Source organism: Ciconia boyciana, chromosome 7, assembly GCF_034638445.1.
Source record: "Ciconia boyciana chromosome 7, ASM3463844v1, whole genome shotgun sequence".
In the NCBI taxonomy this organism is placed as follows: Eukaryota; Metazoa; Chordata; class Aves; order Ciconiiformes; family Ciconiidae; genus Ciconia; species Ciconia boyciana.
Window position 1 is genome coordinate 39575463 of NC_132940.1, and position 17579 is coordinate 39593041.

Genomic DNA, 17579 nt, shown 5'->3' on the forward strand with positions numbered 1-17579 from the left:
GGTGGCAGCAGACAGCTGCTGCCTGCTCTGAGAGCGAGGCAGGCTGGTTTTCTGCCCAGCCTCATCCCTTGGCACAGAGGAGTCCACAGCACGCAGAGCTGTTTTGAGCTGCAACAGCAAAAGCCTTGGCTATTTTTCACCACCAGCCTAGTAGCAGCAATTCCCTGCTCTAGGCAGGCCCTACTCCCTCCTCCCCCTGCCCTCTCTAAACCCATACTTACTTAGCATTTTTGGCCTAAAATGACAAACCATGCACTTGTGTTGTTAGGTGCAGTAGTACAAGTACCAAGTTGAGAAAAATGTAATGATGTTTCAGGGTCCCTTCACTTTCTGTAAGAGAGCTTGCACAGTTGTGGAAGACTCTTCCTCTGTCATTCAGATGTTAAGTAAGCGCACCCTGCGGCAGAATTGTTCAGGATTTGGGGCCAACTATGAGCTGCCTGTATGTATCATTCATATGTCAGAACACACAAGATTGCTTCTAAGGTCTGTCAGTGGCTGCTACTCCCCACAAAGACTAAAGGGAAAACCAAAAAGGAATGGATGTGCCTGGCTGGCAGTGATTTGTCCTTGAGAAGCACCTTTAAACCACATTTGCTCATGTATAACTAGAATGTTTCCAAATAAGCAGGTAGGCTTTGTCCCAGTTGCTGGAGAACAGCAGCCCCCAGGGATGATACTGTGCTCCTGGGTTTTTGGTATTTGCACCTCCTTGCCCTACTCTCCATGAGTTTGCCCTCCACTTGGAGAATACAGTAAACTTTCTGGCATGGAAGGGGGCAGATGGGAGACCCTAGAGCACTCGGGAAGCTGACAGAGAGAATGCTTCATCCATTTTAGCACCTTCCCCACCAGCAGGATTGGAACTGAGTGGGACAGCAACGTTCCCAGGATGAGAAATCATGGTTGCAGATTCAATCCCCCAGCTCACATTGCAAAAATCACTCATTTGACAAGCAAAAGCCAACACTTAGGGACACCTGGGTGCTTGGTAGGCTACGTGTGTCCGACCAAGCCTCTGCCCTGCTACTCGGAGCTCCCAGTAGTTCCAGTTCAGCTGTGTTCAGAGACAGGTAACAACAAGCTGCTCGCTAACATCGTGTTAGTTATTAAAAGGCATGACATTATCCCAAAGTACATGAGAAACCATTCCCAGATCACCAGACCAGCCTGAGAAGCACTGAAGTACACTGGCTTTTTATTCCATGCATTGTTTGCTTTGATAGTCATTCTTGTTTCCATCACTGTACACTGTTCAATACAAAAAAAAAAAAATCAAGTTTGTATCAGGAATCCGCAGAGCAGGGAGGAGAGAGATTAACACTACTGGACAGGGCCAAGATGAAATGGTTACTTAACACGACAGTGGGGAAGGCAACATTCAGCTCTGGGAAAGAATCTAGGCTAGTGTTCAGGAGCTGTCAGCAGCCGTGAGAACTGGATCAGGGTAGTCAGGATGCTGAAAAGGAAACCCACAGTTTACTTCTGTCCTGCAAATGCAGTGTTACTGCGAGGAGGAAGCAGGCCGATTTACGCCTCTCAGCCCCATACCCTGCTAGGAAAGAAAGTGCGAGGAACCACAGCAGAGGTGCCCACACAGCAACGTGGAGATCACGTCTGTGCAATTCTAGGTAGGTTTCACTAAGGAAAATGCCTGTATAACCCCCTGCAGAACTGACAGCAACTGTCCCAGGAACGCAGGGGGCTGCTGAGCCACCCCTGCCCACACACAGCTAAGGGCACAAGATGTGTGTGCAGGGGGAAGCTGGGATTACATCTCCACGGGTACAGGGTTATGCATTTAGGCAAGGGGGAGCAGCCCTAGTGGCAGTCCCAGAGGGACGCTGCATAGTAGGCAGCAGTTAGGAGGAGCAACACTGGACTGCAACAGTGCAATGACCCAGGCATGTAAAGAAACTAGAGCTAAGTGTGGCAGCAGACAACCTGAAGGGTTCAACTCTGCTTTTCAGGCTGCAGAATGGGCCAGCGTGTCCCCAGGCAAGGACGGGGAGGAATCAGCACACACCTGGGACAGCTGGCCCAGAAGGGTCCCAAAATACCACACATCAAAGCTTCTATGCTTCTCTGCAAGCCCAGAGCAGCTTCATCACATGGTGGAGGAGCTCTAAGCAGACCACAGCTACCAAAACCCCTCTGGGATCTTTTTGTTCGGGACTGAATCATCACAGACTGAAGTCCCTGCACGGAGACTCCGACAGGCCTGGGCCAGAGGCAGCTCTGCTTTGGGCCTATTGCTCTAGGGCTGCCCTAGGACACCAGTGTTGCCCACAGGCAGTGGGCATCAAAGGGCCATGGACTAGGTTGACATCGCACTGCCCTCAGGCAACAAACAGCCCTGCCTGTTGGAGCTCAGGAAGCCTGCCAGATCTGAGTGGCAGAGTCTCTCTCCAGGGGCATAAGGCCTAGCATCCTCTGCTGGGGGGAGGGGGGGCTATTTGATGGTAGTTCTCAACCTCTATGCAATAGTTTGGTCTTCCTCTTTGTGTGCGTAGGTTACATGCACACAGTTCTCCACTGCTAAATGCCTGCACCCCGGCCTCCAGCCTCCTGAGTAACCATCTGCACCAACTCTTCCACACCAAAACCCCTCTCACACCACGACAGCAAAGCCATCTTTGGCCCTGCCACCTCCTCCTGCCACTGGCCGAGAGACAGAGAACATTTGGGAGGAGGAATGAGGGATGGGAAGAGAGAGGAAACAAGAAACAAGACAGAAAAGAGCTTCTCTCCCCTCTGCATTCTGCCTCCACCCACAGCTGAGTATTGCTGCTGCAGGCAGGGGTGAGCTGGTCGCTCCCTCTCCTCTCCAGCAGCCTGTTTGGTCCTGCACAGGTGATCCACCATGTGGATCTACTGCTGGCCACCGCTGATCTCGTACCCACTGCCCGGAGCAACTGCCTTCCTCTCCGCTTGTCCTTTTGGATGCTCTTGCCAGGGGATCTTGTGAGAGTTATTCACTTTGTGATCAATTCAAAAGCCACCCGCTCCCTGATCACCATTCCCCACCAGCTCAGGGGCTGCCAACTCTACCAGCAACACAAGCAAATTGCCACATCGACCACGAGGAGTATCACACGGCCCAGGGAGCTGACTGCATCCATCCCTCTCAGACCAGCCTTGACAGGTTCTCTGCCCCAGTATAACAGCATCCTTGGAAATCACAAGAGGCAGCAGCTACTGACAGCCGCTGAGACCAGCTCTGCTCCCATCCCCCCCAGCGACCAGGGAGAAGGTAACATCACACAAACAGATTACAATTGTGCTAGTGGTGAAGCCAACCTTCTGATCGACAGAAATGATAATAAATAATAAAATAACATCATAACTTAAGATCTGTGTGTAGTCCAGCTACAAAAATTTAAAAATATGGGATAATTTAACTCATACAATACTGCTCTCTGTATAAGTAAGACATTTTCCTTCATTTTGCCATGAGGCTATAAATTACCACAGTTAAATTCAAACCAATATTTTAACATAAAATGTAAACAAACAAAGCAACAGAAGTACCTGTCCATGGTCCATTCCTGCCGTTCATCTCAGGCTGGTGTGCCGGTCTGCAGAGCAGCACCCAGCAGTGCGGCCGTGTGCCAAGCACATGTGGCACAGCCGCGCCAGCCAGCACGCTAGGAAGGGCAGAGTGAAAGCTCTTGCAGGGGGACATCAACTGGAGGGGCGGGGGGGGTGGGGGGGTGGGGAAACGCACTCTATCGTTTTGTTCTCTTTAAATATTGATTTAGAAGAGTAGTGTTTGAAGGGAAGGCACTATGAGTTCTATCAGAAAACAAATTTGTCTCATCTGCCAATGCCTCGGCCTGTCACATACCAGTACTATCCTCACTTTCACCTGCAGAGTTTCAGCTTGAAGGAGAAACAGAGGCCTCAGGGTACACCTGAGACACAGCTGTGCCACAGCCACCATCAAGACTCCCTGTGCAACCTGTTTTGCACAAAGCCTGACATGAAGGGCAGGCAGCTGTTAATGCTTTCAAGAATGTACAGTGAATAAGGAGACAGAGCAGGGCTGATGCTCTTATCTAGGCCAGTGATTCCCAGTCTTCCCCCTCAACACACAGCTCTCTGCTGGTTATCAATGCTGTTGTAGGTGAGAGACTGCTTCTCCAAGTCCAGTACAGGCATCTCCAGTTTCCTCCCCAGAAGAGTGCTCAGGCTCTGCAGAATGTGCTTTCCACGGTTTCCAAGTTCTTGCTTTTCCAGCACTGATTTGATTGATTTCTTTGACTGACTGAAACAGACAGGAGGTAAGAGGAGGAAGTAAACTGGGAAATGGCACACTGCATCTGAAAGAGGTTTCCCTGCTCAACTGGAGATCAACACTGCCAGAGTGAAGCAAGGATGATGTTAAGAAGTGCTCTTATACCAGTTCTCGAGAGGACGAGGTTAGAATACATTTGCAGGATCTCACAACAAAATGCTGATTAAAAAAAGAAACTAAAAATCCTTAAAATAAAACCCACTATTACATTCCTGGGGATGTATTGACTCAGAAGACCCTGGATGTTAGCACCTCGGTACCAATTTTCTCCAGGAACATGTCCACCTTCTGATTAAAAATGACCCAGCTGGTTATACTGAATACGCTTTGTTCACAGGTTACCCTATAGTAACGTCTTTTTATGCTTCCTCATTTGATAAGACTGAGTGGTTTAGTTTTCTTGATCTGTTCTCCAATCTTCAGGGCCACAAGGCCTGGTCCCCTGTGAAAGCAGCAAGAGAATCCCCCCACGTTCGTCCACAAAGCTGTCCAGGCAGGACTCCCAGGATGTTTCTCTGTAATGTGCTTGCTTTCTGAACTTTTTTTTTTGCAACAAGTCTGTGTGTCTATAAATACAATCCACTCTTTACAGTAAAAAGTGTTAAAATGTCAAAAAAATAAATATCCATGTTACAGTAACTAGATTATTCAATAAAATACATCCCTGCCATTCTTGATTGAAATGCTCAAAGAGAATTAATTTCATTTGGACATTTTCCAGAGATTCGGGTTATTGCAAATCACTCCTGGGGTGGGAAGGAGAAGCATCTTCTCTTCCTGTAAAGTGTGATGAAGGGGAATGAAGTGGAATCTCAGGGAAATCAAAATGCCAGTATCAGGAAGCTTTGGGGGAGATCTGTATTACCAAGTAGCAGAGCTGCAGGGCTTATTGGTCCTGACCGTGGCATCAGAACACTCCCCTTCAGAAGAGTCACAGTCTGATTCTCCGAACTGTGCTGGGTTCTGCAAAGCAAAAGGAAAGGGGAAGACTTGAGCAACATTCCTGCACTGCGGATCAACCATACCATCCCAATCTGTAACAGCAGACAGGCAAAGGTCACCACCAGCAGAGAAAGAAAGACTGGCAGCACACAGGAGATAGCAACAACACACAATCGCCCTGCTAAAGGTCACTTGTCTCCCCTCAACAAGAGGACAGCAGAAAAATATCTGGTCAGAGCACCATCAAACACAGACAGAGTTACGAGAAGATGGTGCAGCAGGCTCTGCCCTACCCCTCCCAAACACTTGAAAGACAGTAAAAGGAAGAAAATCATTCTAGCTTCGTCAGCAAGGCTGCCAATGGATAAGTTTGAGGCAGGCAGTTTATATCCCTTCCGTTTCATTATCTACTTTATGTGCTATTTTTTATCCCACTTAATGCAACTGCAAATCCGATGGCCTCCCAGTATCACACTCATCTTGACCAGCAAATTATGTTCAGCTTTGTGCTACTTTCCCGTCCACCCATCTGGCCAAGTATGAGAAAGACCGGGTATTTAAGTAGTTGCTTTGCTGTAGTACATCTACCACAGCATTTCCTAGGCAGTCATCCAACTTTCTGACCCTTGGATTCCTTTCCATAACTTTTTTTTTTTTTTTACCTCAATAGAAGGAAGAGGGGATTGCTAAACTTACAACTCACCTCACAGCTGTGTTCATCTGCACAAAGTTTGCCCAGAGACATCTGAGTCTTGACTCTCCGCACAGCACACTCTTTGTCTGAAAGCCCATCAGACTGGGTGGAGATTTCAATGGGGATCTCCGGAGTCTGGGACAACATGTCCTCCAGCTTCTCAGCCAGCTCATCTTCCAGCTTGGTGGCCAGCTCATCTGGGCTGTTCGAATGATCGCTTGTGTTCCCCTCCTCTCCATCTGACACAGAGAAGTTCTCCGAGCTGAAGGTTGAGTAGGACTGGCAGCTACTGATGCAGCGGTGAGGTCTGCAAACCAGGAGAATAGTTCAGCTTGTATCACAGTGCCTCTGAATGCAGAGGAAAAGTAATTTCCTGGGTACTGTGTTCAGCTACCCTGCTACAACTGGCCTCAATAGATCCCACTCCTGGTGCCCACTCAGCCCTGGGTGAGCCTGTCCCCAGGAGCCCACTGCCAGCTAGAAAAGTTACAGCTTCTCAGTGGACAGGTTTCTGTACACGCTCTGACTGCACAGAGTAAGAATGAGCTGGTGAGCCAGCACAGCCTTACAGTTTGAACATAAGGAACTCTGTTTCTGACGTGTAGCAAGGGTACAAGGCAGCTTTCTTTCGAGACACATATCACAATCAAAACCCTCACAACATTAGTAGTGCAGTGAATGCAGAGTGGCTGCTACATGGCTGCTACACAGGTTCCCCTGGCAAACCTCTCATCTTCCTTTCTGAAGCATGCAATGCAGAGCAGATTTTTGCACCTGTACTTTTAACTGGCATCTTCAGCACAAGAATATGGCTTGCTCATTGTAACAGGCAGCCCAGGCTGTTCAATCATGTTCTCCCTAGCAGATACCACTCAGGCACAGTGCACTCAATACTGCCTGGTTGCTTCTCCACACTGGGCTAAGGGCTTGATCCTTCCAAAAATGTCTTTGAGCAAAACAGGTCCTATCCCGAGAAAAGGCTTTACACCAACTCTCCAAGAGCCTCTTCCCACCCTAAGAACACATCTCCAGCTGAGTCATAACTGATCTGCAAGGCTGGCAGCAAGAGCTCTGTAAAGTGTTGGGCTGCTTTTTACATCTTGGAGCTATGGAAATCTACCACCTTTTGAATGATTTAGTTCAAGATATGCATCGTTAAATTCATCTGTTCTTACATGGTCTTGTCTGTTACATGTTCATATTAGCTGACCTGCCCTGGAGCATGTTTTTCTTTAACAGTCCTTTTTCCTAAAGAAAGGCTGTACCGTAGGGTTCAAGCTAATTCAGCTGGGAATAGCTGCATCACCTGGCAGTTATCCCAACTGAATTAATATATAAGCTCACAGTTACTTGAATGTGGAAATCACCTCATGCCAGGATTCAACAGTAATGGTACAAAATATCAGTTGACTGAACATGCCAGGAGACCCATAACAGGTCATCACATTTAATTCAGGAAAGGTAATTTGTCTTCCAAGTTAATAAATCACAGAAGCAGCAACAATCACACAAGAACCGTATGAGTCAGAAAACTCATCTAGCCCAGCGTTCTGTCTCCAGCTCTAGGCAGGAAGAAATAATCTGGGAAAAGTATGAGAACGGGGTGTGCAGACAGAGCCTGCTTTCTCCTGGCATATCTTCCTGGTTTGTACCATTCAGCAAATCAGACTTCCGAACTGAAGATGAAACCTGGATGGCAATGCTTAACAGCCACTGATAGATCTATATGCCATAAATTTAACACTTATGACTTGTTTATGTTTTGATTTCCATTGCATACCTTGACAATTAGCTCCACATCTGAAAATGTTTTGGATTGAAAAAGCACTTCCTTTTGTTCATTTTAAACCCCCTGTTTGCTTCACTAGGTGTTCCTAACATGAATGTAAGGAATCATTCCTTGTCTATTTTCTCCACATAAATTACAATTTAATGCACCTCCAGGATCGCCTCTCCTCCTGCTAGACAAACATTCCTCATGCATTTAATCTCTTCTTCTATGGAAATTATCTCTAACCACTCTTGTCACACTTCTCAGTACCTTTTCAAATTTTACTGTGGTCTTCGAGATGGAGCAATGAGGGTGGCATTTAGGATTCAAGCTGCAGGTGTGCTGTGGATGTATACAACAGCAGGCAAGCTTTTATTTTCTTCTCTGCTCCTTTCCTAACAACCCTTAACCTATTTGCCCACTGAATCACTTCTGCACTTCAAGCAGCTGCTTTCATAAAGCTACTGCACCAATGCCATGATCTCTTTCCTGAGCACAGGACTGTCAAGCCCGCTATTACATATGCTTAGGTAGGAACACCCCCTCAAGTCTCATATTTTACAGGCAACACCACCAAATTTGATCTGCTGTTTTGTCACCTAGCTCTTCACTCCTACTTGAATTCAACTACAAAGAAGCTGGAGTCAGCCCCACTGCAGCAACAGTTAATAAACAACATTTGAAAGAGTTCACAAAGGGTTCCAACATCCAGTAAGTCTGATTCTGGTGAAACAGATGCAGCAGCTTATTTTTATAGGCTGAATAATGTTATCAAGCGTGATTAAGTTGTGCTACAAACAGCCTGCAGCAGAAGAGCTGTGCTGGAGAAAATATCTCAGAACAGGCTGAAAACAGTGAGTGAGCATGGACATCACTGAGGGCAGATGGGGCACACTGTATGTGATTCTTTTGCCAGCACCTTCCACAGTTTCAATGCTGGTATGCAGCTGCTATGACAGTTCTCCAGAGTTTTGTCCCACCAAAGAGAGATTAGAGTGAATTCACCTTTTACCTTTGTCTACGAGGAAACTCCACTTCACTGTCTACTTCGCCCTCTTCCTCTTCTGAAGAGTCATCACCGCTCTGGCAAAAAACAAGGACAAGAATATCACATTTGTGAAAGAACAAACATGCAACTACATGGTTGCCCCTTGGTCCTCCAGGACAAAGTCACTACGTCAACTGGCTGCAACAATCTAGACAAGAAAAGAACTTGTGTATCAGTAAAAACTGACTCAGACATCTTCTTACCAGGAGATTATTTCAGAAAGTCTTAATGCTGCCATTTCTGAATTTGAAGTGATTGACTTTGAAATACACTGGAGTACTTTAGCAGGCAATGAGTACATAACGTTCCGGATTTTTACAGAAGCAAATCAAGTAATTAGTATCACACTAAAATCCACATAAATTATTGAGCTGATCTGGCACTCCTGGCTTTATGACTTCGACCCTCTTCTATATGAGCCCATCACAGAACAGTATGGGGATGACACAGCCTTTGCTGGTGGGTTTCACCAACTAGGAAAACTTGAGTTTTGTTCTGTTCTCTACCTCAGTAAGCACAGAGCCTTTTATTCTCCTTTTCCCATCCAAATCCGCCCCCTGCACTCTTGGTTTTTACAGCCTCCTTCTATCCTATCCAACCTGCCAACCCCTGGTTCAGACTCAGCCTCTATCTCATCCCATCCCCTTGTATTACGAGGTCCTCCTCCTCCCTTCATTCTGGGCCAAATCACACTCTTGGTCTGGTAGTCATCCTCTTTTCCTTCACTTTTCCACTCAGGCCCAGTTTTCCTGCTCTTTGAACTCCATTCAGACTGGTTCCTACTTCTCTCACCACCTGGATGGAAGCAGGAGGAATGAAGAACCGTTTCTGTACAACTGTGCCATAACATCTTTTTGACTCTTGCAAAATCTTCACAAAATACATGAGAACTATAATGTTTGGTCAAGGGGGACAGTTTCTGGCAGGTCCAGCAGAAGGCATGTCCCCAAGACCATAGCAAACGTTGAATTTCTGTTCCAAGGCACAGCAGCGCTACAGATGCTCAATGAAACTGGTACATGATATTTAACATCATCAAAAGAATGCATTTACCCCTTCCTTTGTTTTGAGAAAGGCTTGAAAACACTGAGACTGTTTCAACAACAAAAATTCAGTAGACCAAGTTTCAGCTCAAACAAAAACTGGCTAAATTGCAAGTAAAAGAACTAGGCCCTATCAAAACCACATTTGACAGCCCTCATTATTAGCAGTATGCTCTGATATGCCTACAGTACTTCTCAACAAAATTGACTTTAAAAGTGCGTCCAGATCACAAAGCAAAGTTCAGATAGGCATGATCTATCTCTTCAAGATAAGTTGTACATGTAACTCTACTGCTATGTGCACAGGAAACATGGCTTTACTACTATTCTGTATACAGACACTAGCCTATGCTATATACCTTTTTTTGTGGAGAGAGAAAAGAGGAGCAAGCTTTGGTTTTTTTTCAAATCACTATGCTTTGTCCTTACCTTTTGAAGGGGTCTTGCTTTGCAAGGTAGCACTGAGGAAGCCATGTGCTGGGGAGTGCCTAGGGCAGACGCTGACTTACAGTTGCTGAAGCCATCTTCCTCCATCTTCTCAATGAACTGCGCATTTTCGTATAGGGAAACAGGTGTTGGTGATTGAGAATGGCTCATCCTTGTTTCAACAGATGACATCTGTACCTGACCACTGTCCTCTTCCCTGCACTGAAGACAGGAATTATATGGATCTGTTTTGCAACACTCCCAATGATCAGCTTTGCTTTCGTTGCTCTCCAGATTCCTTCGGCAATCTGCTTCCATGGCAGCGGAGATGAGATCGGGGCTGGAACCAGACATCCGCCTTTGCGCATGGTTACTGAGAGGGCTCCGCAGCGCTGCTGCAGGGCCAAAGTACCTTAAGTTGTTTGCGCAGTTGGCAATATCTTGTCCATGGGCATGAAGCCGTGAGTGATGGCCATGGGGATGGCTGTGGCCATGTTGCTGCAGTAGGCCGGGATGATGAGAATGATTATGAGGTGGAGGTGGGGGTGCATCATCTTGCACTGGCTGGTTTTTCAAGATCCCTGCAAAATCATTGTAGCTGCCTTTGCTGTTCCCTCGGCGGTGACGTGGCTTACTGCGGTACCGGCTTTTGCCACTCAGTGTTGACATTTTGGGACTTCCTGAGACTGGTGAGCCATTGGATGCTGCTTCTGTGGTGGGTATGCCCTCTGACTTCAGTAGATCTGGCCTGAGAGACAGTCAGCAGAAGTTACACATTAAACCACAAACTAAGAAATTACATCGGCTCAGAGCCAGGATGAAGAGGCAGCTGTAGCCATAAGCACACTTTCCTTTCTAAAATCTACAGGCTTCCCTCTCCTTCAGCTGTTTGACTTCTGCATTTAGTTTCCTTTGATTATCTCCACTCAATGTCCTTTCTGTTCAGCCCATCATGCTCTACACTCCCTTCTTGCTGCTTTTTCCAGTATCTGCCACATACTCTGCTTTTTCCACTCTTATTTTGATGTTCTGCTCCCAAAATAACTCTCTCCTAAGACCTTGGTGTAGGGCATGTCTCTTACTATGTGCATATACAATGCTCAGCACAATAGGGTCCCGATCTGCTGATGGTTATCAGCCTGCTCATTTCAGAAGCACATGTGGATATGAATTCAGAAGTGATTATTCACTGTTAATCAGGACTCTCTAACTCCTGGAAATCCAAGAAAAGGGAAGAATAAAATAGACAACTCCTCTGAAAAAAAAAAAATCTCACTTTCTGAAAGTCATGCAGAAGAGAAATAGCTGAAAGGAGAGTATGAATTCCCAAATCTCAAGTTCCAGTTTAATTCTTCAACAATTAATCCATCCTCCCTGAGGGCTGGCTGATTTCCGCAGTCCCTCAGCCTGCTTATTACCATTCAAGTCAAGGATGATCTAACTGCTCTTTGCTTGGACAGTTAGGAATTTGAGACAACACATTAGATACCTCCTGTCAAAGCACTATCATCCATGAAAAAATCATATGGATCAAATGGTTCCAGAGAGCTGCCCAGGTACAAGGGACAGCAGGATTCATCCCTTTTTACCTTAAGATAATTAAACAACTGAGGTTCTGAGGATCACACCAGGCCCAAGAGTGAACACCCCTTTGGCCTGTCCTGTGTTGTCATCAGACTCAAAGGGAAGTAAGATGCCTGTTCATCTCAATGGGGATCTACCACTGGTTCCTGGCACAGAACTAGGTTGTTAGTTCTTACCGTTTAGTCTGGCTGCCTGGTTTATGGGAGACCCCTTTCCTCTTCATCAGCTTTTCCACTGTGTTGGGGTGGATTATTGGTCTGACTGGGTGGCGTTTGTAAGTGCCAGGGTATTTCTTTTCCACTGCTTGTTCCCTCCTGAAACATTGGGGAAGAAAGAAAAAAACCCAACAGATCAGTTCTCTCTTTATCCAACCGCAGCTCCTGCTGGACAGAAACACAGCTCCACTGCAAGCACACTGCGTGCCTGTTTCTCAGCTATGGCTGGGTGCAACACAACATGCTGTTCTGGGAAAGGACATACTCATTTTCTAAATTCCCTCTGCAGAGATCAGGCAGTTGGAACAGGGCCCTGGCGCACAGTCCAGAAACAGCACTGCTTTTCTCTTTACAAAGGGGCCAAAGGATGCCAACACCAAGTGGGAAAGGTGCCTTTCTCCCAGTCAAGTAAACACTGGGTAAGGATACGTGCACTAAGTGGTCTGCAGTAATCTACTCTTAAGGGGCCTCTCTCTGCTTGCCAGCTCTTTCTTTACCCTGTAAGTTTGTCAGAGGACACTAAATCTACAAGTACCACTATGCAGTTTAGAAATGAAGCATTGGGTTTTTTTCTCCTGTATGCATATTGCCACACACATGGCATGCCATTATGCCCAGAGATACATACTTTATGAGCTCCTTCTCACGGACCTCCAGCTGCAGCATAATAGCACTGAGCTCCATGTATAAGTTATTGGCTCGCTCCAGCTTCCTCTCATAGTGTTCGCGGATATCCAATGCATGTCTGAAAAACAGAAAAATCTTTATTACACAATCTGATGTCCATGGACCAAGAGAGAATAAGGAAAAGTACAGGAGCTTTAGGAAAAGGCCTTCTAAAAGTCAAATTTGCCAGCTGTATTGCACTGAACCCCAGACAGAACTAATAGTGAATGATGATTAAGAGCTTGATACAGCAATGAATCCTGATATGATTTAGAAAGCGTTTAACAGTCCTGAAAGAGTGGCAACACTTCTCACTAGAGAAGCTGCAAATGCCTCACATGCATCCACAAGCCCTTTGGCCTAGCCCTGATCATCCTGTTTGCACAGAGAAGGGGCTAAGTCAGCTTCTAAAGAAACAGGGAAAGAAGTCATCTGTATTTCATAAAAAGCAATATGCCCCTACAGCTACAGTATAGTTGCAGAAGACATCTTGAACCACAGCTGAAAGATGTGATCATCCAAGCTCCCTAGGGCTAGGGGAACACTGATCAACAACTACATCAAACTAGCTGAACAAGGTTTCCTTTGGTTTCTCAGGTTTGACATAAAACTGCTACTTGGTGTTTTATGTTTCTCTGTCGTAACTGTATTTGCAAATTTTTATCACAGAAGGTAACACCTTCCTTTCTTAAATAAACATTCTGCTTTCATTTTTAAGTTGGTCTAATGTTCAAAATGCATTTCAGTGGGCTGATAAATTGGAGTGTGTTCACTTCTCTGGAAAGAAATAATCCAAACAAAGTATTGGGGCAGAGAAAGCTCACAGCAAACTGCAAGATGCATTTTCCACTGAGATGGATGTACCTGCTTCAGTGCTGTCATCACAAACACCAAACCTCAGACATAAATATTCCCTGGCAAACACACAAGCCTTTGCCCATCTTTCCTGGAGCAAACTGTTCAGACTGCCCAAGAGCAGGGACAGTTTCGACTGCTTCTCTCTGTCTCTCTAGCTTTCCATCAGCTAAGCGATGCTCAAGGCCTAGGGCATGCCTGTGGGAACTTCAGTTTCTGGACTCACAAGGAATTTAGACTGCCTGAATTTATGCCATCAGGAATACTGAGTCCTGTTTTGGGGTCTTCAGTACAAGAGGAGCATGGAGAAAGTCAGGGGCTGGAGCACATGCCCTGTGAAGAGAAGCTGAGGGAGCTGGGCTCATTTAGCTGGTGAAGAGAAGACTGGATGGGAAAAGTGAGCAGTAAACATAAAAGACTGTGAACAGACCTCAGCTCTTCTCTTCGACGACGAATCAATTCTTCATCTAGCCGGTGGATACAAGTTCCTTCACTTTTAATTTTCTCAAAATGTTTCTTCACTTCTTCTCTCCATTCAGCCTAGGGAAGCAATTTACTTTCACATATTTACAAAGTATTGGGATCCCTGGTTGCACCAAAGAAAAACTCTTGGGCAACATTCTTTGTGTCTGCAGAAAATTACAGGTTTGGGTTGAAAACACGTTTCTGTTAGCTGAATTATTTTGGGTAACAACATTGCAGCATGTTTAGTTTCAGCATTTTCAAATGGTATTTCCAATTCTGTGCTCCAATTAGATAATTTAAAACACATCTGCATTTTCTAAAAAATATTTTTAAAAATTCTTAAAGCTCTTTTCGTCCTAAGACAACATTTTCTTCCCTTTCAACATTTAAAGTGAACAGAAAGGCTTAGGATTTGGGAACCTATATTCATGACAACGATGACTGTCACTAGGCTGATACTAACTCTTTTTGCCCCCTGAAGCCCTGTTTCTTGCAGTTTTAATAAATGCATCCGCTTCCTCACATATACCCCAACACTGTATAGATCCTCTATACTGGAGGCAAGGTTTCATTCTCATTCCCTCCTTGGGAGCAGACAATAGCTCGCTGGGTAGGACTCAGAGGAATCTCTAAGAACATACTTTTAGATCTTCCCCGAAAGTCCCAGAGTCCCTCCACTGCCCTGTAACAGCTCTTTGTCCCACTGGCTGCCTGCTCATCTTCACTATAAATGCAGCAGTTCCTCTCTCAGCAGTCTCATGCTCTCCTGTACAACAGTACTGGGAGAACAGCTGGGAGCAGAACATCTGAAGTTAGCAGTCTCAGGGAGAAGTGAATGAGACAATGTTGAGTTTCTGACTAAAGTCAGCAGATGTCTCAGTTTGTGAAAGTTTTGGTAAAAGATTTTCAAATATCCATCAGTTTGCTTCTCTCCAAGAATCAAACTGAAATCATGGATCCAGACTTCTGCTGTACTCAATGCAGCCTCCGAAATCAGATCCTTGGAGCTAACTCTAGTACTCATGGGCTACAGCCATTCTCCAGTTACCTGTGATTTGAAATAGGTTTCCTGAGGAGTAGCCAGCACATCGGCAGATGCAATATCCAGGTGCATCAGCGTCTGCCGGAAGGAGGGACGATTCCGGGGCTTGCTCTGCCTGGAGCAAAACAGAAAAATACCCAAGCATGAGATGAGGTTAACATTGCTAAGCTACTCCTACCCTTCTGAAAGGATTTCTCACTAGAACATATTCTCTGAATACTGTAGCTGACAGATTAGAGCAGAGGAGCTTTTCTGGTTTTCTCTTTTTCTGAATATGAGTTTATTGTGCTAGAGCTGTTTTGTATTCAGTTTTTTGTTTGTGATGACTTATTCTGAAGAAACAAAAGAGATGAAAACCATTTAAAATAGGAAAATGTGATTACAAAGTGAAAGATAGGATACAAACTGAAACTGTTCCTAACTTGTTTGTCAAGAAGAAACAGATGTCAGTTCATTATCCCATTAATTTACAAATTTTATCATGGGAATAATCAGTCTAGTAGAAATGACAATTTATATTCAACAACACAGGGTGTCTGTAAACACTGTACGTATCTATGTTGCCACATAGTAAATGCCTGAGCCTACACAGTATTGTAATGCACTGAACATCTCCATAAGATCACATTCAAGTACAAAAACATTTGTATCTTTGAGAAAAAGAGACAAGTGCTCGAGCTTCAGGACTGAACCCATCAGACTTGCTGCATGGATTCAGTGCTCAGGACAAGAAACAGCTTCTTCAGCACCTCTCCCCTACAAACCACCTACTTCCACTAGGTGGGGATACAAGTGTATGTACTCGATGTTCAGAGCTGCACGAACTGCTTCCTGCCTCTTGCAGCCATGCGTAGAAGCACAGCCAGGCAGAGCACGTCTCAGCACAGATACTGCAACAGCACGACCTGCTGCAGCTCAGGATCAGGGAGGTAAACAGCTACTTGAAAAGATCCACAGATGCTCTGGCCTGTTTTCCCCTTTGTGCCATCGAGAGGATGGCTGGTAAAACTCATCGAGTGGGAAAATGCTGGAAGATCACTTACACTCTGTGTCAAGATGCAATTACAAAGACAAAGCATTAATGCATAACCCAAGACAAAGAATTTAAACTCTAATCTGGCATGTGGAAGAAACTGAAAGCATTTTCCGTATCTATACCTGTAAAATCCTAGTTTCATACAGAAAGCTCAAACTTATCTTTGTCCAGTTCAAAAGCCAGTCACTTAACAAGGGGGTTTCAGAGTGAAAAATAATTTCCTTTCGCTCTGGAGCCAGCCTCAAGAAGTTTTACCCCTACTTTCCTTCCAGCTCCTTTTCTCTTCGCACAGAGCTACCTTTTATCACCTACTTTGCTACAACAAAGCAACCACCTCTGTGAAGGCTACTGAAGATGACCTTCATGCTGCCTGCTCCTGATTCACAGTGGACAGGCAACTCATGGGTAACTGTCACCCTGCTGGGGCTCCCATCAAGCTCTACTCCCCCGCTTCTCTCCTATTCAACTTCTTCCCCCTCACTAGCCTGTCTCAACAGTGTCTGCCCGCTCCTTCCCCTGCCCTGTCCACCCAGTAAACCAGACAGGTCTCTTCCTACTTCCTCTAAGCTCCAAATGTCCTTCTGGGGTCTGGGCCTGCTGCCACAAAGAAGCAGAATCCAAAATGTTAAAACTTACTGCTCTCGTGACAAGTGTGCGAGTATTTAAGAGCCCTCTGCTCTGGGCTCTACACTCCCACCCTGACTCTGGTCTTATCGGTTTTACTGGGCATCTGGCAAGAGCTGGGAGCCAGCCCTAGATCGGTGCAGGGTTCAGGCTCTTACCAGGTCTGCTTCATGAGGATTTTGAAGCCATCTGGGCAAGTGGAAGGGACAGGAAGGTGCAGGCTGTTACTGCCCACTCCCCAAATGATGGCCGAAGAGTCCACGTCCTTGTAGGGAATCTCTCCTGTAAGCAGCTCCCACAAAACTACCCCAAACGACCTGACGAAGAAATAAACCAGGAGAAAAACTTCTGTGTGAATTCAATTTAACAGAAACATCTGAAGCTAGGAAAAAAAAAACCCTCACTCTTTTGTCAGGTATGTCTGATCTGAAATTCCAAGTAGGTGCAACAGTGTTTACATACTAGTTTTTAACCAAGAATAGCTATTTCATACATGAGGTAACTCTTCCTCCTCTGCCCCAGCACTGGGCTGAACACCAAGCCACACTGGTTTTCACCCACCCTTTCCTATTTCTTTGTGAGATTTTAAAAATCCCGAAAGCACATTAGAAGCTTTTCTGTATAGATGAAATCTTATTCCTGTTAAACGAAGAGGAAAGATAGCTTTTCTGAGATAGTAGATGATCTCTTCTTACCAATAAGAACAGTCAAAAGTCTACTGGACAGACAGAACTGATAAGTGTCTTAGAGACAACAGAACAAAGATTGTGTTTTGTGAGTTGTTGTTTTTTTTTTACATTCATGTAACTTTTTTTTCCTCTAGCCAAAAGCTCCTTCTGCTGTTACGTATACTCCTAGGTAAGAGTTTCAC

At 45.4% G+C, this 17579-nt stretch overlaps 1 protein-coding gene across 7 annotated transcripts in view; it reads right to left on the minus strand.

Annotated features, from left to right (window-relative positions):
• Positions 1–1164: 1164 nt before the first annotated feature.
• MAP3K13 (mitogen-activated protein kinase kinase kinase 13) overlaps positions 1165–17579 on the minus strand; it is an 86719-nt gene continuing 70304 nt past the window's right edge. For 3 of the 7 annotated variants that reach the window (XM_072867967.1, XM_072867968.1, XM_072867969.1), the window contains 10 exons: positions 16867–17025; positions 15055–15163; positions 13972–14081; positions 12649–12765; positions 11982–12119; positions 10225–10969; positions 8717–8787; positions 5943–6240; positions 5163–5260; positions 1165–4267 (listed from right to left, as the gene is read on the minus strand). In XM_072867967.1, the coding sequence (XP_072724068.1) occupies positions 4087–4267; positions 5163–5260; positions 5943–6240; positions 8717–8787; positions 10225–10969; positions 11982–12119; positions 12649–12765; positions 13972–14081; positions 15055–15163; positions 16867–17025 (2026 nt within the window). In that variant the 3' untranslated portion in view covers positions 1165–4086. Of the gene's footprint in view, positions 5261–5942; positions 6241–8716; positions 8788–10224; positions 10970–11981; positions 12120–12648; positions 12766–13971; positions 14082–15054; positions 15164–16866; positions 17026–17579 lie in introns of all 7 variants that reach the window. The other 4 variants (XM_072867973.1, XM_072867970.1, XM_072867971.1 and 1 more) reach the window with 4 other exon arrangements.